The sequence below is a fragment of the Rhincodon typus genome, chromosome 1 (genome assembly GCF_021869965.1).
Source record: "Rhincodon typus isolate 14 chromosome 1, sRhiTyp1.1, whole genome shotgun sequence".
Taxonomy (NCBI): domain Eukaryota; kingdom Metazoa; phylum Chordata; class Chondrichthyes; order Orectolobiformes; family Rhincodontidae; genus Rhincodon; species Rhincodon typus.
In genome coordinates, this window is record NC_063332.1 from 129815571 (window position 1) to 129836657 (window position 21087).

Below are 21087 nucleotides of genomic sequence, written 5' to 3' on the forward strand. Positions count from 1 at the left end.
AGAGTGCCAGCGCTCAGGGCACGAGCTGCAAAAAAACTGGAGTGACGTCACAGGGAGGCTGTGATTGGATTGGTCGGTAGGAAATCTGCACTAAATTTGAAAAAGAACCCAGGAAAGAAGTATCAACAAATTTAATTAACTTACTATAATAAATTATATAAATTAATAAAGTAATTAACTAGGTACAAATCGCTGGACAGGTGATGTGTTGTAGCTGTATGGTGTGGGAGCTAGCTGATCCCATTGCAAGCTGCAGTGTCCACATCTGCAGCAAGTGTTGGTTGCTCGAGGAACTTCGGCTCAGAGTTGATGAGCTGGAATTGGAGCTTCAAACACTGCGGCACATCCGGGAGGGGGAGAAGTACCTGGACACTTTGTTTCAGGAGGCAGTCACACCTGGTAGATTAAGTACTTCCAATTTGGTCAGTGGCCAGGGACAACAGGGTGTGACTGTAAGCAAGGCAGGTAGAGAGATCCTGCATTCAGGAACAGAGGAGCCTCAGCTCTTGACCTTGTCCAACAGGTATGAGATACTTGCTCCCTGTGTGGATGAGGAAAAGGGGTTCAGGGAGGATGAACCAACTGATCATTGCACCATGGTACGGGAGGCCATTCAAGAGGGGGAAGCAAAAAGACAAGTGGTAGTTGTAGGGGATTCTATAATTAGGGGGATAGATATTATCCTTTGTAAGCAGGATCGAGAGTCTCGCATGGTGTGTTGTCTGCCCGATGCCAGGGTAAGGGATATCTCTGACTGGCTTGAAAGGATATTGCAGCGGGAGGGGGAAGATCCGGTTGTTGTGATCCACGCTGGAACAAACAACATAGGCAAGACTAGGAAAGAGGACCTGTTCAGAGATTATCAGGAGCGAGGAACCAAATTAAAGAACAGGTCCTCAAAGGTTATAATCTCCGGATTACTGCCCAAGCCACGTGCTAATTGGCATAGGGACATGAGAATAAGGGAAGTAAACACGTGGCTAAGCGAGTGGTGCGGGAAAGAGGAGTTCCTTTTCATGGGGCATTGGCATCAGTATTGGAACAGGAGGGATCTGTACTGTTGGGACAGTCTCCACCTGAATCGAACTGGGACCAATATTCTAGTGAAAAAGGTAAATAGGCTGGTCAACAGGACTTTAAACTTAGAAAGGGGGGGGGGGAAGGGAATGGTGAAACTTGCCCCAGTGGGAAACAAAGTAGCAGGTTAACATCTGTAGGTAACTACGTAGAAAAATATGAAAGAAATGACAGGGAAGGAGAACTCAGAGAGGTTATTAAAGTCTCCTGCACAGACACAAATAGGACAGAGTGTTTGAAAAGGGCTAGCAATCAAACACTGGAAAAATGAATGACAATGAGAAGAGGGAGGGTTAATACAGGACTGAAGGTGTTATATCTGAATGCACGCAGTATAAGGAATAAGGTAAATGAGCTTGTGGCGCAGATCGAAATTGGCAGGTATGACATGGCTGCAAGGGGATCAGGATTGGGAACTGAATATCCAAGGATATACATCCTATCGAAAAGACAGACAGGTGGGCCGAAGGGTTGGGGTTGCCTTATTAGTGAGAAATGAAATTAAATCAATAGGAAGAAATGAAGTAGAGTCAGATGGTGTAGAATCAGTGTGGGTAGAATTGAGGAACTGCAAAGGTCAAAAAACCATAGTTGGAGTTGTGTACAGGCCTCCTAACAGTAGTCAGGAGCTGGGGCGCAAGATACACCAGGGAGATAGAAAAGGTGTGTAAGAAAGGCAAAGTCACAGTGATCCACGAGGGATTTCAATATGCAGGTGGACTGGGAAAATCATGTTGGTAGTGGATTGAAAGAAAAGGTGTTTGTGGAATGTCTATAAGATGGTTTTTTGGAGCAGCTCGTGGTGGAGCCCACGAGGGAACAGGCAACACTGGATTTAGTGTTGTGCAATGAGGCAGTCTTGATAAGGGAGCTTAAGGTAAAGGACCGCTTAGGAGGCAGTGATCATATGATGATAGAATTTACTCTGCAATTTGAGAGGGAGAAGATAGAATCAGAGGTAATGGTATTACAGCTGAATAAAGGCAACTACAGAGGTATGAGGGAGGAATTGGGCAGAATTGACTGGAAGAGGAGCCTAGCAGGAAAGACGGTGGAACAGCAATGGCAGGAGTTTCTGGGAGTAATTCAGGAGACGCAGCAAAAATTCATCCCTAGGAAAAAGAAGCATGGTACAGGGAGGATGAGGCAACCGTGGCTGACTAAGGAAGTCAGGGATAGCATAAAAGCAAAAGAGAAAAAATATAATGTGGCGAAGGGCAGTGGGAAACCAGGGGACTGGGAAGCTTACAAAGACCAACACAGGGCAACAAAAAAAAATGAGGAAGAAGATTAGATATGAGGATAATCTAGCCAGTAATATAAATGAAGACTGTAAGAGTTTCTTTAGATATATAAAGGGCAAAAGAGGGGCAAAGTGGACATTGGACCACTGGAAAATGACAGTGGAGAGATAGTAGTGGGGAACAAGGAAATGGCTGAGGAACTGAATAATTACTTTGCGTCAATTTTCACAGTAGAAGACATGAGTAATCTCCCGAAAACTCAAGAGAGTCAGGGGTCAGAGCTGAGTATGGTGGCCATCACCAAGGAAAAGGTGCTAGTAAAACTGATTGGTCTGAAGGTGGATAAATCACCTGGAACAGATGGACTACACCCCAGAATTCTAAAGGAGATAGCTAAAGAGATAGTGGAAGCGTTAGTGGTGATCTTTCAGGAATCGCAAGAGTCTGGGAGGGTCCCAGAGGACTGGAAAATCGCTAACATGACACCCCTGTTTAAAAAAGGAGTAAGGCAAAAGACGGAAAATTACAGGCCGATTAGCCTAACCTCGATCGTGGGTAAGATTTTGGAGTACATTGTGAAGTGTGAGATTTCTGAATATTTGGAAGTGTATGGTAAAGTAGGGCAACGTCAGCATGGTTTCATCAAGGGGAGGTCATGCCTGACAAATCTGCTGGAATTATTTGAGGAAGTAACAAGCAGGGTAAACCAAGGAGGGTCAATGGATGTTATCTACCTGGACTTCAAGAAAGCCTTTGACAAGGCGCACAGGAGGCTGCTGAGTAAGATAAGGGCCCATGGCGTCAGAGGCAAGGTGTGAGCATGGATAGAAGATTGGCTGTCTGGCAGAAAGCAGAGAGTGGGGATAAAAGAGTCTTTCTCAGGTTGGTAGCTGGTGACAAGTGGTCTTCCGCCAGGGTCAGTGTTGGGACCACAACTTTTCACTTTATACATTAATGATCTAGATGAAGGAACTATGGGCATTCTGGCTAAGTTTGCAGATGATACAAAGATAGATGGGGGGACAGGTAGTATTGAGGAGGTGGGGAGGCTGCAGAAGGATTTGGGCAGGTTAGGAGAGTGGGCAAAGAAGTGGCAGATGGAGTACAACATGGGAAAATATGAGGTCTTCCACTTTGGTAAGGAGAATATAAGCATGGACTATTTTCTAAATGGGAAGAAAATTCAGAAGCCTGAAGTGCAAAGAGACTTGGGAGTTCTAGTCCAGGATTCTCTCAAAGTAAACTTCTAGGTTGAGCCAGTAGTCAGGAAGGCAAATGCAATATTGGCATTTATTTTGAGAGGACTTGAATATAAAAGCAGGGATGTACTCCTGAGGCTTTATAAGGCCCTGGTCAGGCCACATTTGGAGTATTGTGTGCAGTTTTGGGCCCCATATCTCAGGAAGGATGCACTGGCCCAGGAGCAGGTTCAGAGGAGGTTCACGAGAATGGTCCCAGGAATGAAAGACTTAACTTATGAGAAATGTTTGTGGACTCTGGGTCTATACTCGACGGAGTTTAGAAGGATGAGGGGGGATCTAATTGAAATTTACAGAATACTGAATGGCCTGGACAAAATGGATGTTGGGAAGATGCTTCTATTGGTAGGAGAGACTAAGACCTGAGGGCACCGCCTTAGAGTAAACGGAAGACCTTTTAGAACGGAGATAAGGAGAAACTTCTTCAGCTAGAGAGTGGTGAATCTGTGGAATTCACTGCCACAGAAGGCTGTGGAGGCCAGGTCATTGAGTACATTTAAGACTGAGATAGATAAGTTCTTGATTATCAAGGGGATCAAGGGTTACGGGGAGAAAGCAGGAGAATGGGGTTGAGGAATGATTGAATGGTGGAGCAGACTTGATGGGCTGAATGGCCTAATTTCTGCTCCTATGTCTTATGGTCTTAATGTAGTTGCTTGGACTTCTGTTTTATGACTCTTGCCATTGGACTTTCAGTGGAAGTCTGTGTTTGTGTACCTGAGTTTTCAGTTGAAAATCTGGTTGTAGCTTCTTTTGTTTTGCTTACTTTGCTCCTGCTCAGAAGCATGAGATTCTTCTGCAGATGGGATGGAAACACATGAGATAGTCATTCCAAAATCAGGTATTCCCATCCAGACAATAGAACAGAGTTCCTTGGCCAGCACTGATATTAGATTAAAAAAGAAGTTTAAAAAAACGCACAGTTTGTACTGCAATCTTTTGCACATATTACTGCTGGCACTTTTTGAGTATATTTGAAGCTTAAGTTAAGGTCAGCCTGTTCACTACTGCTCTCTTGTCTCACTACATTTAAGGTTTCTATATTCAAGGGTTTTTTGTTGCCAGCTTCTTAAAAGCTAATGTTCAATGTCTAAATTTTCCTGAAACAAGCACAAACAATCAAAATTGCTGGAGAAATTCAGCAGATCTGGCAGCCTCCATGGAGAGAAAACAGAGTTAATATTTCAGGTCCAGTGACCCTTCTTCATTCCACAGTTCTTTGTTTTATTCGTCTGAATTTTCCAGGTTGTTTTGCACATTGTTTGGAAACTGCATGTCGCAGCCAGTTGTCTGTGTTTGTGTGAAAACAGGTTTCATTAAATTTCTGGTGATACCATTTCTTATGTTAAAGCACTTTAAATGCCTTTATACAGATTCCTGTTTATAGTGACACAAATTTAAACTTGTTGAGTTATTGCATCTCAGCAAGGAATTTAGCTGAGCGCAGACTTGGTGGATAAATACACTGCGACACAAAACTGCCTCAAACATTGCAATATTGAAAAGGGATGCTAATTTATTATAGGTATTACAAATTATTGCACATCACAAATATAATAAGTTATGGAATAATATTTAATGTTGTAAAGTGCAACATTAAATCTTTTCACGGAACTTTGGGATGGGTGAGAGAAATTGTTATAAATGTTTGGTTTTAAAAATGGCACTTATTTAATCAAGTTTAGGAAAAAGCTGTGTTTTATGTGCTAATAGGCTAGAAATTGGAGATGTTTCGCAAAGGATTGTAAAATATTAAGTTCGTTGGCCTGTATCTTAAACTATTAACCATTGAATGTCTGTAGTACAGTGCGTTACAACTTGGAGACAGATAACTGAATCAATCAGCCTTCTGACCTTTTGTATTTGTATACAGAATTTAAAACCTTCAAAGGCCCTCAAAAATGACCCCAATGGTTTGTAAACAGATTTCTTTGAATAATCAGGCCCAGACTTTAAGTAAAATTGATTCTAGACACCAGGTTTGTAGCTTAAACAAAATACTTTGCAATTTATTAACAATACAGTAACTTTTACAGAGCAAGATTAAACAACAAAATAACCTAATTAATGTCTATCACTTAAATCCAATAACCTTTTGTTTTTAGTCCCATTTCACACAAAACACAGAATACACAGCTAAGGGATAATTTAAGAATAAACAAATCTGGCCAGATTACTTAAGCAGTGTTCATGATGCATTATTCCACAAGCATAGATGATTTTTTCTTGATTGATTTTCTGAATGTGTCGATCAGTGCTACCTTTTCACTCTGAGGAAGTTTCAATTACCCTTATAACTTAGTTTCTATCTTCTGACGTTCAATAGCTGAAAATGGGAGGTTAGGCAGGGACCTTTCAAATCTTCGTGCTGTAGTATCAATAGCCAAACTCCTCCTCTCAGAAACACAGTGCCAAACGCCAGTTCCAACTCTGGGTCTCCCTCTGTCTGATCATCATGTTCCCTCCCAGATTTGCTGGCACCAATTCCCAGATACTGACTTCATTAATGGCCAACAAACTGCAATCTGGTTAAACATAATATCAATATCAAAGAGTTCATAGAATTCTTTGATGAAGAACAAACTTGTAATTAACTTGCAGACCTGTCCTCAGAAACAATAGTTTGAGATTATGTTGTCTGGTCATAGACTTTCTCCCATGAGGAAACAAGCCCTCAATGTCTAACCCTGTCGAGTCCATATGACACCTCTATGTTTCAGTAAGGACTCCCCTCATTCTTCTAAATTCCAATGAGATTATGCCCAATGTACTCAACCTCTCCTCAGATCAATCTTTGATTCTGGATTGTCAACAAAATCTATCAAGTTTAGAATTGCACCAACGATTCCAAATCCTGCTTAAGTACTTATTAATTCCTTAATTGAATACAAAATTTAAAATGATTATCAACCTTTTTCTTAAAGAAAGTATATACCATGAATCTTTCTGAGGGCAAACTTCCTCTAGATGTTTCATTGACCTAAATTTCAACTCATCATGCTCACTCTCATCTGAGCCACTGTTCTATCCTTCTTTAATCTTTCTCCCTCTATATTCACAGCCACCCATTCAATCTTGCCGTTTCACATTACCTCATTATTCCCACTGTGTCAGTCACGTTTAAACCATCTCTCCTCACTTAATTTGTGTCACTGTCCACTGACATCCCTTTTCCTGTTCTAATTCTACTTCTGTGTTCTGGGGTAAAAAAAGACTTTGCCAATTGGCTAACTGCCAACTTAACAAAATTCCAGAGATAGCAAGAACTGCAGACGCTGGAGTTAGAAACAACAGCGTGGAGCTGGAGGAACACAGCAGGCCAGGCAGCATCAGAGGAACAGGAAAGTTGACGTTTTGGTTCGGGACCCTTCTTCAGAAGGGACCCATTCTGAAGAAGGGTCCTGACCCAAAACATCAAATTAACAAAATTCCATCTGTCAAGCTTCTAACCCTCTGGCTACCAGAATATTTTTTGCAACTATCACACTTCAAGATGACACCCTTACCTCCACCTTTAATAGCTAATTTCCCATTAAAATCCACCCACCACAGCCAAAACTCTAATGCAAACTTTATCTCCACTCCCTTAAGTCCAAAGGGTACAGACTTGAATGGATATAGAAGACATAAGACAGTGTGGAGCTGGAGGAACGCAGCAGGCCAGGCAGCACAATGGAGCAGGAAAGCTGACATTTCGGGTCGGGACCCTTCTTCGGGTCCCGACCCAAAACGTCAGCTTTCCTGCTCCACTGATGCTGCCTGGCCTGCTGCGTTCCTCCAGCTCCACACTGTGTTATCTGACTCCAGCATCAGCAGTTCTTACTATCTCTGGATATAGCAGACAACTGCTTTAGCCATCCATTGCCAGATGTGGCTGGATTACAATAAGCACAAACGGGTTTTGCTTTGGGCTACAAGAGCTGCTTGCAATTCCAGGATCATCCTGGCATCCAAAGGCAGTTTCTAAGTCACTTGCTATGTTCATAAAAGTTGACACCATCCATTCCACTTGCTGCACCTCACTTCCATTTCCCTGCAGGCAAAATGTTGTTGAAGGCTTCCTCTGCTTTAGTCCTGGACGTTTATTTCTCCTTCCTCCCAATTTACCCATTTACTGCTGATTTTGTTCATGAGTCCCACCTCCTATCCCCTCAGTCCTATTTTTGGACAAATTGCTGACATGCTTTATTATCAATGGCAGCTGGTGATGTTTAAATTCAACTAATTAATAATTCTGAAATAGAAAACTGATTAATCATTCTAGAATAGAAAGCTTGTCTGAGTAAAAATGTCCATTAAACTTTATCGACTATCACAAAAGTACTCCAAATAACTAACATCATTTTTAAGAGAGGAAATCTACCATCCTCATTTGGTTTGGTCTACGTGTGACTCCAGGTCCACAGAAATGTGGTTTACTCTTAATTTCCCTCTAAACTGCCCAGGCAAACCACTCAGTTCAAGGTCAACAAAGGATGGGCAATAAATGCTGACCTTGTCAGTAATGCCCATATCCCATCATAGAATAAAGCTACTGCTGATCACCCAGTCCACTCCTTTTGGCTCCGGTGTTAGCTGAAATTGTTAATAGTTCCCTCTTCTCAGGTACTGTCCCCTCCCCTTCAAATCTGCCAACATCATTCTCTCAAAAAAAAAAAGACTCCTTTAGCCATTCTCTAGACTCCATTCTTGCAAACTGCCAACCTTTCTCCAGCCTCCGTTTCCTCTCTGAATTCCTTGAACATGCTGTCACCCTTCACAAATCCGTGTCCATCTTTCCTGAAATGACATGCGTTGATGATGTTACAGAAGGTGGAAGATAGGAGGTTGGGCAGGAGTGCATTGTGGATTAGTCAAATCTAGAAGTAATGAAGACATGGATGAGGTTCCAGTACCAATTGGGTTTTCACCCCTACCGATGCGAGTCTTTTAAAACTGGTGGGTGACATCTTTTGTGACTGTGATCATTATAAATGATCCTTTTCCATCCTCCTCAAAATGTCTTTACGGTTAAGTACAGTTGAATCCTCTACCTTTTAGCTGTTGTCTTGCTGGTTGGGACTACACTCTCCATTCTTGCCTACTAAGATGTAAACAGAGAATCACTTGTAAAGGTTTCTTTCCTGCTCATGCATCAATACCTTTTGTGGCCTCCAAGGATCCTTCCTCAGTTCCCTCTTCATCTTTGAGCTGCTCCTCAAAGATTCATCAAGTTCAACATTAACACCAACATTAACCAGTTGTACTGCACTTTCTCCTTCAATCTCGCAGTATCTCTCAAACTATCAGAGCTGCTTGTCCAACACCCAGTGCTGAATGAGCAGAAATCTTCCCCAACAAAATGTTGAGATGACTGAAGTCATTGTTTTCAGTCCCTGCCACAAACTCTACTCCCCTTCCACGAATTCCACCCTGCTCATGGCCTCTCAACCTCTCTGCCTCTCTTTCCTCTTTAAACACTCTCCTTAAAATGTGACTCTTTGACCAAGCTTTTGACCACCCACCCTAATACCCGGTGGATCAGTGTCATATTTTGTTTGATAATGCTTCTTGTAAAGTGCCTTGAGATTTTTAACTGCTATATAAAGTTGTTGTTTAACAGTTAATTATATTCAAACTTAGCCCTGTTAAGGTAACAGCCTCTACTTGGTTGTTTGCTGCTTAGAAAAAAAAAGCAGAAAAAAATAGCTAGATGTGACTTTATTGGGCAGAGCTTTTGTTAGCAATTGATTCTGTTCGAGGATTGCCAGTTGCATCATTTGCTGAAACCTTTCTCCATATTTAAGAGGCCAGGTATTTATGATATGCAGTGAACCTACATGGAGAAATGTTCTCATACTTCAAACAGCAATGTAAATAGTTTTTTCACCTGCTTTTGTAATAACATAAGAACATAACATAAGAACTAGGAGCAGAAGTAGGCCATCTGGCCCCTCGAGCCTGCCCCGCCATTTAATAAGATCATGGCTGATCTTTTTGAGACTCAGCTCCACTTAGCCGCCCACTCACCATAAGCCTTAATTCCTTTACTGTTCAAAAATTTATCGAGCCTTGCCTTAAAAACATTCAGCGAAGTAGCTTCAACCGCTTCACTGGGCAGGGAATTCCACAGATTCACAACCCTTTGGGTGAAGAAGTTCTTCCTGACCTCAGTCCTACATCTGCTTCCCTTTATTTTGAGGCGATGCCCTCTAGTCGTAGTTTCACCTGCTAGCGGAAACAACCTCTCTGCCTCCACCTTATCTATTCCCTTCATAATCTTATATGTTTCTATAAGATCTCCCCTCATTCTTCTGAATTCCAATGAATATAATCCCAGCCTACTTAGTCTGTCCTCATAATCCAACCCTGTCAACACTGGAATCAACCGAGTGAATCTCCTCTGCACCCCCTCCAGTGCTAGTATATCTCTTCTCAAGTAAGGAGACCAAAACTGCACACAGTACTCCAGGTGTGGCCTCACCAGGGCCCTATACAGCTGCAGCATAGCCTCCCTGTTTTTAAACTCCATCCCTCTAGCAATGGCAGACCAAATTCCATTTGCCTTTTTAATCACCTGCTGCACCTGCAATCCTACTTTTAGCGATTCATGCACAAGGACACCCAAGTCCCTCTGCACAGCAGCGTGCTGCAATTTTTTACCATTTAAAACATAGTCCATTTTGCTGTTATTCCTACCAAAATGGATGGCCTCACACTTATCAACATTGTACTCCATCTGCCAGACCTTTGCCCACTCACTTAGACTATCTATAACCCTCTGCAGACTTTCAGTGTCTTCTGCACACTTTGCTCTCCCACTCACCTTAGTGTCATCTGCAAATTTTGACACACCACACTTAGTCCCCAACTCGAAATCATCTATGTAAATTGTAAACAATTGCGGTCCCAACACTGATCCCTGAGACACACCACTAGCCACTGACCGCCAACCAGAAAAACACCCATTTACCCATACTCTTTGCTTTCTACTGGTCAACCAATCCTCTATCCATGCCAATACATTACCTGTAATACCGTGCGGCTTTATCTTATGTAGCAGCCTTTGGTGTGGCACCTTGTCAAATGCCTTCTGGAAATCCAGATACACCACATTCACAGGTTTCCCACTGTCCACCATGCAAGTAATGTCCCCAAAGAATTCCACCAAATTAGTTAAACATGACCTACCCTTCATGAACCCATGTTGGGTATTCCCAATGGGACAATTTATATCCAGATGTCTTGCTATTTCTTCCCTAATGATAGATTCAAGCATTTTTCCCACTACCAAAGTTAAGCTAACTGGCCTATAGTTACCTGCTTTTTGTCTACTTCCTTTTTTAAACAGTGGCGTCACATTGGCTGTTTTTCAATCTGCGGGAACCACCCCAGAGTCCAGTGAACTTTGGTAAATAATTACTAGTACATTTGCTATTTCCCCATCACCTCTTTTAGTACCCGAGGATGCATTTCATCAGGGCCAGGAGACTTGTCTACCTTTAGCCCCATTAGCTTGCCCAGCACTGCCTCCTTAGTGATAATGATAGTTTCTAGGTCCTCACCTGCTATAACCTTCTTGCCATTAATTTTCGGCATGTTATTTGTGTCTTCCACTGTGAAGACCGACACGAAATAACCGTTTAATGTCTCGGCTATTTCCTCGTTCCCAGTTATTAAATTGGCCTTCTCATCCTCTAAAGGACCAATGTTTACCTTCGCCACTCTTTTACGATTTACATATTTATAGAAACTTTTGCTGCCTGTTTTTATATTCTGAGCTAGTTTACTCTCATAATCTATGTTACTTTTCTTTATAACTTTTTTTTGTGGCTTTCTGTTGGCCTTTAAAGATTTCCCAGTCTACTAGTTTCCCACTACTCTTTGCTTTTTTGGTATGTGTTTTTTTTCAATCTGATACTTTCCTTAGATATCCATGGCTGGCTGTCTCTTTTCCTACAGTTCTTGCTTATCACTGGAATATACTTCTGCTGAGCACTGTGAAAAATCGTTTTGAAAATCCTCCACTGTTCCTCAATTGACCCACCATAAAGTTTTTGCTCCCATTCTACCTTAGCTAACTCCTCCCTCATTCCTTCATAGTCTCCTTTGTTTAAGCACAGGACATAGGTACTGGATTTAACCTTCTCACGCTCTATCTGTATTTTAAATTCGACCATACTGTGATCGCTCCTTCCGAGAGGATCCCTAACTATGAGATCATTAACTATTCCTGTCTCATTACACGGGACTAGATCTAGGATAGCTTGCTCCCTCGTAGGTTCCATTACATATTGTTCAAGGAAATTATCGCGGACACATTCTATGAACCCCCCCCAAGGCTGCCATGACCGACCTGGTTTGACCAATCGATATATAGATTAAAATCCCCCATGATAATTGCTGTACCATTTTTACATGCATTAGCTATTTCTATGTTTATTGCCCGCCCCACCACGATGTCATTATTTGGTGGCCTAAAGACCACACCTATCAGTGACTTCTTCTTCCTGCTATTCCTAATTTCCACCCAAATGGATTCAACATTTTGTTCAGTAGAACCTATATCATCTCTCACTACCGCCCTGATATCATCCTTAAAAATCAGAGCAACACCACCTCCCTTACCTTCCTGTCTGTCCTTCCGAACAGTTTGATACCCCTGGATGTTTAACTTCGAGTCATGACCATCCTGTAACCATGTCTCTGTAATGGCCACTAAATCATACCCATTTGCCATGATTTGCACCGTCAACTCATCCACCTTGTTTCGAATGCTCCGAGCATTCAGATAAAGTGCCCTTATACCAGTTTTTGCACCTTCTTTTTGAGTCCTATTATCTCCATTACTGACAGCTCTTGAGTTCTCCTTCCCTTTAACTTTTTTCCTAATTTTCAATGGAGTTGAAGCTTCCTCGTCACCTGCTAACCTGCTACTTTGCCTTACATTAATTGTTATTCTCCCTCTACGCTCACTTCTCCCTTCCCCCCCCCTACTTACTAGTTTAAAGTCCTACTAACCGCCCTGTTTACCCTTTTCGCCAGAACACTGGACCTGGCCCTGTTCAGGTGGAGTCCATCCCAGCGGTATAGATCCCTCCTGTCCCAGAACTGATGCCAGTGCCCCATGAACCTCTTTCCCACACCACTCTTTTAGCCACGTGTTTACTTCCCTGATCCTCGCCTCCCTATGCCAATTTGCACGTGGCTCGGGCAGCAATCCAGAGATTATGACCCTTGAAGACCTGTTTTTTAATTTTGTTCCTAGCTTCTCAATTCCAAAACAAGTCTTTTTCCCTCGTCCTGCCTATGTTGTTGGTACCTATGTGGACCACAACAACTGGATCCTCCCCCTCTGTCTCTGGTATCCTCTCAAATCGGTCAGAGATGTCTCGCACCCTGGCAATGGGCAGGCAACACACCATGCGGGATTCTCTATCCTGCTCGCAGAGGATACTGTCTATCCCCCTGATGATGGAATCCCCTACAACTACAATCTGTCTTTTTGCTCCCCCCCTCTTGAATGGCCTCCTGGACCATGGTGCCATGGTCAGTTGACTCATCCTTCCTGCAGCCCTGTTCCTCATCCACGCAGGGAGCAAGTGCCTCATACCTGTGGGACAATGTAAAGGGCTGTGGCTCCTGTGTTCCTGTCTGCAGGGTCCCGCTACCTGCCTCACTCGCAGTCACACACTGCTGTCCCTGCCCGCCAATCGAATTAACATTAGTTAATCTACCAGGTGTGACTGCCTCCTGGAACACAGCATCCACGTATTTCTCCCCCCTCCCGGATGTGCCGCAGTGTTTGGAGTTCAGATTCCAGCTCATCAATTTTGAGCCGGAGCTCCTCAAGCAGCCAACACTTGCTGCAGATGTGTTCACTGCCGTTCTCAATGGGATCAGTGAGCTCCCACATCATACAGCTAATGTTGGTGATATGTACATTCACTAGAGTTTAGGGAACTCTAACTGGATTGTTTGCTCGGTTTACTGAAGTGGGATTTCTGCCATTAAATATAAGCCACAATTTTAAAAGTCATGCAGAGGCTGGAACAACTCAGTACATGTAAAGGAGATTGACAGGCCTAGCTTTATGTGCTTTTTCAATTTATGTATCTGTCCAAACCTAGACTCGGCAAACATTATTGTATTGATTATTTCATAAGTTGTTTCATCTGCCCTGTTATTTTGTATTGTTCTGTTAGCCTGATCTTGTAACCGCCTGAAAGTGGGCACTATTATACAGTGTGATTTGAATGATCTATTACTGTGCACTGCTTTAAAAAATGGCTTTGCTTTGATTCCTCTGCTTTCATTCACTGAATGAAAGCTGTAGCTAATCTAGACTAAATCACGTGAGGTGAGGGAATAATTTGTTAATTGGTTATCATGAGACACTTGGAATGGAAACATAAGTGAAGGTTCAAAGCCCTGAGGGTAAAACACCACCAAGGTTGAAGAAAATGTAAAACAGATGAGCTAAGTTAGGAGGGCAGAATGATTATGTGACACTAAGTTTGGGTTTTAGAAGCTTGAAGAATGTGAGCTGAAGGAAAGATTAAAGGAAGAAAGCAATGTTAGTGCTCTGCAAATTAATTAGAAAAGGATATTGTGGGATGAATCCAACAGGCAGGATATAGGGAGGAGCAAGAGCATTGTCGGAGGATATGTGTTTGGAGCTTGGCAAGGATGAGAAACAAAAGTTCAGTGGGGCAGGGAGAATTTCATTCTGTGCGACATGGAAGAAATGTGTATTTTGGAACAGTACTGGCATCTTTGAAAGTTGAGAGCACTTGTGCAGAGCTGTGCTGGAGATCATAGACCTGGCTGGAGAGAGAGAAAAGGCCAAGGTAAGAAGGAGAAGGGGAGGAGAGCAAGCACTGAGACAGAGGTCAGTTGACTAGAAATCAACAAGTAGGTAAGACTAAGTAAAATGGCAAGATGAAAATAGCTAGGTTGGTGCTTGGATAACATGTGTTTTTAAATGTGGTGAAGATCTGGTGAATCTTTTTCTGCAATGCTAGATATAAATAAAAATTGTGCAGAAAGTATGATAAATGACTACGTTTCATGCTGAGTATATGGTCTTAGTACCAAACACTCAAACAGATAATGCCATAACTTCACATTAGGTTGTACATGTAAACAATTCCCTTCCTTTTGGTATTTTATGTGAAATGCGAGTATAGCATATCAAGTACTCTGTGTGTTTGTGTGTGTGTGTGTGTGTGAAAGAGAGAGAGAGAGAGTTCCAAACCTCCTCTGCTGGACTGCCTCATTTCCTGTCATGCTAAATGACATACAGAAAAGGGCGTTCTACTTGAATGATGCCCTTGCTTCAGGACTAATACCGGTATTTAAAAACTTGCAGCAGACCATTGGGAAATTCCACATGTTTGTACCAAAAAGTGCTGCTCTTGTTGTTTGGTGGATTCCCAGACTGATTAAACAACATTCTCCCTGTCCTGAGTTACTGCAGACATTTGTAGCCTTTAACAGCTGTTTGTTGTTTTGCGAGTGTTATTCTGTTCCAGGATTCAGGACCAACCATGTGCCAAGAGAAGTGGGTGTACTGATGGAAAAACAGGCTATGTAGATTAGTCATTCAAATGGGATTATCTTTGGCGGGAAGACTGAGCAGGTTTATAAGGCAATTAGAAAAATATTTATGAGAAAAGTACTCTGCCCAGCAAGTTGGAAGCAATCAGAACTGCCAAAAACATTGCTCTCGACAAGGCAATCCTAATGTACAAACTAAAAATAAACTGCAAAGTCAGTGAATTTGTTGAAAAAGTAGCATTCCATTCAGATGCAATTTTTTGACTTAGTGCAGAAGTTCACAATTTTTCGCTTGGAAAAAGCATTAAAGCTCAGGGTTTGAGTGAAGATTTGTAGCTCAGGTGCTAGTTGTAGATGTTGGTGCGTTCACCGAGCTGGGAGGTTTGATAGCTGATGTTTTGTCCCCTTACTTGGTGACATCCTCAGTGCTGTTGTCTTGTGCTGGTTCGAATTTATATGGTCCTGTTTTTGATGCTTCCAGTTGGGTGCTGTCATGATCCCTAGCGGTCTGAGTCGTCTGGCTGTCGGCTCTGAGGAAAAACACCTCAACTGACAGCCAGACTACTCAGACCACTAGGGATCACGACAGCACCCAAACCGGCAGCCGCAATGAGACAGCAACTGACCAGGGTTAAAGACCCAATAGATACCATGGACAGGACGAATGTAATTTACAAGATGCCATGTGGAGACTGTATGAAACACTACGTGGGAAAAACAGGCAGACAACTAGCAACCCCACATCCACGAACACCAGCTAGCAACAAGGACACGACCAAATGTTCTTGGTTTCAATACACACAGATGAGAAAAACCACACTTCCAACTGGGACAACATTACTATCATAGGACAAGCCAAACAGAGGACAGCCAGGGAATTCTTGGAGGCTTGGCATTCATCCGTGGATTCCATCAACAAACATATTGACCTCGACCCAATATATCGACCATTAAAACGCACAGCCGGAACCGGCACCAACTGGAAGCAGCAAAAACCGGACCATATAAATTCAAACCAGCACAAGACAACAGCACTTCCAGGAGGCTCCACAGCACTGAGGATGTCACCAAGTAAGGGGATGAAACATCTGCTATCAAACCTCCCAGCTCGGTGAACACACCAACATATACAAGCATTAAAGTAATGAGTTAATTTGGGGCGGTATTAGTTTTTCAATTGAGCGTAGAAGCCATTCAAACCATGTGTGAAGCCCTGGTGTTTTTTAAAATAACCTGGCTTGTCCTTGAATGCGCTACGCTTTCCTTTTATTTTGCATACAGTACTGTGCATTATTAAAACATAATTAATGCTTCTTAAAAATAATCAACAAAACCAAATTGAAATATATTAGTTTAATATATATTTTTGCACAGAATGGTACGCAAGTACATTGTATGAGCATTACCACATACTGGTCTGATGTTTACAGAGGTCCACATTCCTCCAATCTCCTGCTGTAATTTCAGCAAAAAAATTGAGGAGAACAAGTGAAAATGGTGGTAGACACCACTCCCTGGCACTTGTACCAAAGTAACAAGGAATGATCAGGAAACTTTGGCAGAAATTTTGTCCTATTGTGCTTGAATTTTTGTGGTGAACTCCTAGTCCGGGAAGAACGTAGGGTGAAGTGCAGCTTTCTTAATGGCTGAGTAGGGTAAATGCTCTCCAGCATCAAAATTCTGACTGTCCAGCAGGGATTACTATATAGCTGAGGAAGCACTGAAGCCAGTTAGTGCTTCACCCTGCTTTGTCCAGGATCTGTTTGCGTAGACCAGGAATACAACTTAGAAGGGTCTTTAGTTTGATAATCCACTGATGCATAAAGCATGCTTTGCTTTGCTTAAATTAATTGCATTTTTTCAAGTGATGAACTCACTTCTTTGTTTTACCACTCACTCTCCTCTTGCACCCCACCCCCATCCCACTAACTTTATAGAAATAGCTTGCTTAAGAGTAACAGTACAACGCAAAAACAGAAATTGTTGGAGAAACTCAGCAGGTCTGGCAGCATCTGTGGGGAGAAAAGAGCATTAACATTTCGAGTCTGGTGAGTCTTCATCAGAACTGAAGAAGAGTTACCAAACTCGAAGCAGTAACTCTGTTTTCTCCCCACAGATGCTGCCAGACCTGCTGAGTTTCTTCAGCAATTTCTCTCTTTATTCCAGGAGCCCAGCATCTGCAATTCTTTGTTTCCTAACAGCACAATGCAGTTGTATTTCCAATTGACTGAAGATTTGTGTTTTTTTTTTAAAACAGCCACGGACCATTATCGAGTATAAGGGCAGCTATCAAGAGAAGTAAGTAAGCAGCATCTTTTAATATGTTACAGTTTTCATAACAGCAGGGGACAGCTGGAGGTATTTGAGGCAAGATCGAAGAGAGCATAAAATCAAAATGAATTTGGTATCAAGGAGGCAAGTCTAGAGGCTTTCATGTGAACAGCTGAACAAATAATTTTGACAAACTTTGATGTAACATCACAAACTCTGCACTTTCACATTTGGACTTTGAGAGCATATTCTCAGGCAGTGTGTCTAAGAGACTTCAAAAACAGGAAAGACTTGTATATGAGTGTTCCATGTAAACAACATAGACTAAGATGAATGTAAATGTAAAAATGTCAGAAAAATGTAATCCTGATAAAAACGTGGAGTTCAATCTTTGCACTATGTTGAAATAATCAGGATATCATCTACAGTTTAAACTTTTTGAGCAATGCTTCATGTCTTGTTTTATTAGATGCTATTTCATTTATTCTTGTAATTTTCTGAGGCTGAATTCTATAACATATAAATTGGGGCCTGGAAAAGCCATTTTTGTCCACCTTGTCAGTCCTAGAATTCTAAAATAAAATGCAGAGTTCATGACCAATTTCATTCAGTACAACCGTTTTCTTTAAATTCCTGTTTGACACTTTCTAAAATCAACAATATTGATCAGCCTCAATATTCTTGCTCGGCACTTCATTCAAAACGTTTACTCCTTGCTGTGTCAAGTGATTGTGTCTGTTCAATCCATTCAATTTCGTTCCTTATCCATGATTTTTTGCTCTTTGAGCTTCAGAGCTCAAGTTACAGAGACACATGGGGATCTTGAATACCTCAAAGATTCACTCATCGTCTTCCTGAGTCTAGACATTGAATTTGTGAAGTGTGATTTACTACTTATTAAGATGAACAATATCAGTGTGGAGGAATGAAATTTATTTTATCCATTGCTGTCATTTAATATCCACATCTAGCATTACCAAAACAAATCCCTGTATCTTAACAATGTAATTAAACAGATATCAAGCTGATGGTTCCATTTTCCTGTAACCACCCTTTGGGTGCATCTCCTCCAAATGTTGAAGTTTGGTTCAGTTTTGAATCCCTGCAAACTGGCTTATCCAAACCTCTTTCATAATGGACACATCCAATCAGCAACCAGAAGAGACTTCCCCTCAAATAGTTGGGGTTAAATTTGAATGAAGAAATGAAAGAATAATGTGATTGTCATTGCACAACCAGTTACAATTTATATAGTTCGTGTATGCATGTACCATTGCTCCTGTAATGCACAATGGATTAAGTAAATCAAGCTTGCCTTAAAGTGTTTGAAACATGGTTTTGAACAAGTATTATGAAGATGCATTAGGTATCTGTGAGCGATTCCAGTGCTAAGGGCTAATTCATTTTCATTGAATTACTAATTGGAATTGCATTAGTGCCACACTAACTCTGGAAACCTGATGAAATTCAATATCCAAGATGCTAATTTGTATGCACACTCTGTCTTGCCAAAAAAAAATCACTGGGTCCATTTGTTTCTGCTAAATAAAAACTGTTGATCGAATGAATGTTCCCATTAACAGGTCCTGCTGTAGCAGCAACTTAATACTTTATCAGTCCTGCTTACATTCTTTGTTTTCTCCTGGTTCTGTTCATCAGCATCAATTCGTGCATCATCTCAGAGTGAACTACGGAGAGAAAGAAGGTATGAACCCCACATTTTTGCCTACTTAAAATTTGTATTTCCCCTTATTTTCTTTCACCCTTTGTCCCTCTAGTTTCCCTCACACACTTACTGTGGCAAGGAGGATAAGTGGTTGAATGTGTACCCAGTCCTCCAGCAGTATTACTGTGAATCTGGAGTAATAAAAAGTGTAGGATTGTTCCATTTGCTGTTCTGTGAGCAGAAACTAAGTGTTTGTCCACAGCTTTGAGGTATTCATTAGGATCAAATATACTTTCTACTAAATGTCTTTTTCTTCGAGGCTTAGTTCAAACTTCCACAGTTTGTTTTATGAACATGTCAACATATGAGATTACATCAGGATTACATCATTTGACCTTTCAAGCCCTTCTCAAGCCTGCTCCACTGTTTAAAAAGATCATGGTTGATCAGAGTGTAATCTCAACTTCACATTCCTGCCTGCTCTGACAACCTTTCATCCCCATGAATATTTCCACCTCTGCCTTTAAAAATATTCAAAGCCTCTGCTTCCACCAGTTTTTCAGGAAGAGCATTCCGAAGACCGACAAGCCTCTGAGAATAAAGAATTGCCTAATCTCTGGGTGACGTCTTATTTTTAAATGGTGGCCCTAGCACTGGATTCTCCCACAAGAGGAAATATCATCTTTTCGAGTGACTTCCTGCCTTTATGATTTCTCAATGCTTCTACATCCTGGTTTCCTGAACTTGGGTCACCCCCACTATAATGTGTAAAACTCATTGACAGAACCACCCCTCCACCATTCCCTAGCCTCCTCTCCTTCCTAAACGTCATATACCTTCACTATTCAGGTCCCAATCCATGTTATCCTACAGCTATGTCTCTGTAATGGCTACCAGATCATTTTTTTTATTTCTATTTGTACTTGCAGTTCAATTTTTGTTTTGTGTTTCAAATATTACTTGCATTAGGTACAGAGCCTTTCATTACATTCCTTAATTATTTTTGTAGCGTCTAGCCTTAACTATTGATTTACTTGTGGATTTGTACGCTCTATCCTTTCCTATTAATGTCTGGTTATCATTTCCCAAATTAATACCTTTTACTATTGCCTTATCCATCTTTTTGGCTTTTTCCCAGGGTGGAGGGGTCAATTACTAGGGGACACAGGTTCAAGCTGCGGGGCAGGGGAAATTTAGAAGAGATATATGAGGCATGTTTTTCACACAAAGGGTGGTGAGTGCCAGAAATGCACTGCCAGAGCGGGTGGTGGAAGCAGACACAAAAGCAGCTTTCAAGAAGCACCTGAACAAATATATGAATAGGACGGGTAGACAGGGATATGGATCTTGTAAGTGAAGATAGTTTTAGTATGGAAGAGCAAAATGTGTTGGCACAAGCTGGAGGGCCAAAGGACCTGTTCCTGTGCTGTATTGTTCTTTGTTCTTATTACAACTCTGCGATTTGCTACATCTTCACAAGTTTGATTGTTGGCCTGACTGTTTAATGTAAAATCCTCTATATTTCCCTAGTTCTGCATCTCATTAAAACATTGGTCCTGGCACAGCTTAGGGGTAGATCATCACAATGATACAAATCCCACTTTTCCCAGTACCACTACCAGTGCCAGTATTCTGTGAACTAGAGATAGTAGGAACTGCAGATACTGGAGACTCTGAGATAACAAGGTGTAGAGCTGGATGAACACAGCAGGCCAAGCAGCATTAGAGGAGCAGGAAAGCTGACGTTTCGGGCCTAGACCCTTCTTCAGAAATGGGGGAGGGCAAGGGGATTCTGAAATAAATAGGGAGAAAGGGGGAGGCGGATAGAAGATGGATAAAGGAGAAGATAGGTGGAGAGGAGACAGACAGGTCAAAGAGGTCGGTGTGGAGCCAGTAAAGGTGAGTGTAGGTGGGGAGTTAGGGAGGAGATAGGTCAGTCCAGGGAGGACGGACACATCAAGGGGGCGGAATGAGGCTAGTAGGTAGGAAATGAGGGTTGGGCTTGAGGTGGGAGGAGGGGATAGGTGGGAGG

At 41.9% G+C, this 21087-nt stretch overlaps 1 protein-coding gene across 2 annotated transcripts in view; it reads left to right on the forward strand.

Annotated features, from left to right (window-relative positions):
• Nucleotides 1-21087, forward strand: part of sh3d19 (SH3 domain containing 19) — a 143872-nt gene that overhangs the window by 67346 nt on the left and 55439 nt on the right. For both annotated transcript variants that reach the window (XM_048600927.1, XM_048600920.1), the window contains exons 3-4: nt 17376-17416; nt 19049-19094. In XM_048600927.1, the coding sequence (XP_048456884.1) occupies nt 17376-17416; nt 19049-19094 (87 nt within the window). The remainder of the gene's footprint in view (nt 1-17375; nt 17417-19048; nt 19095-21087) is intronic.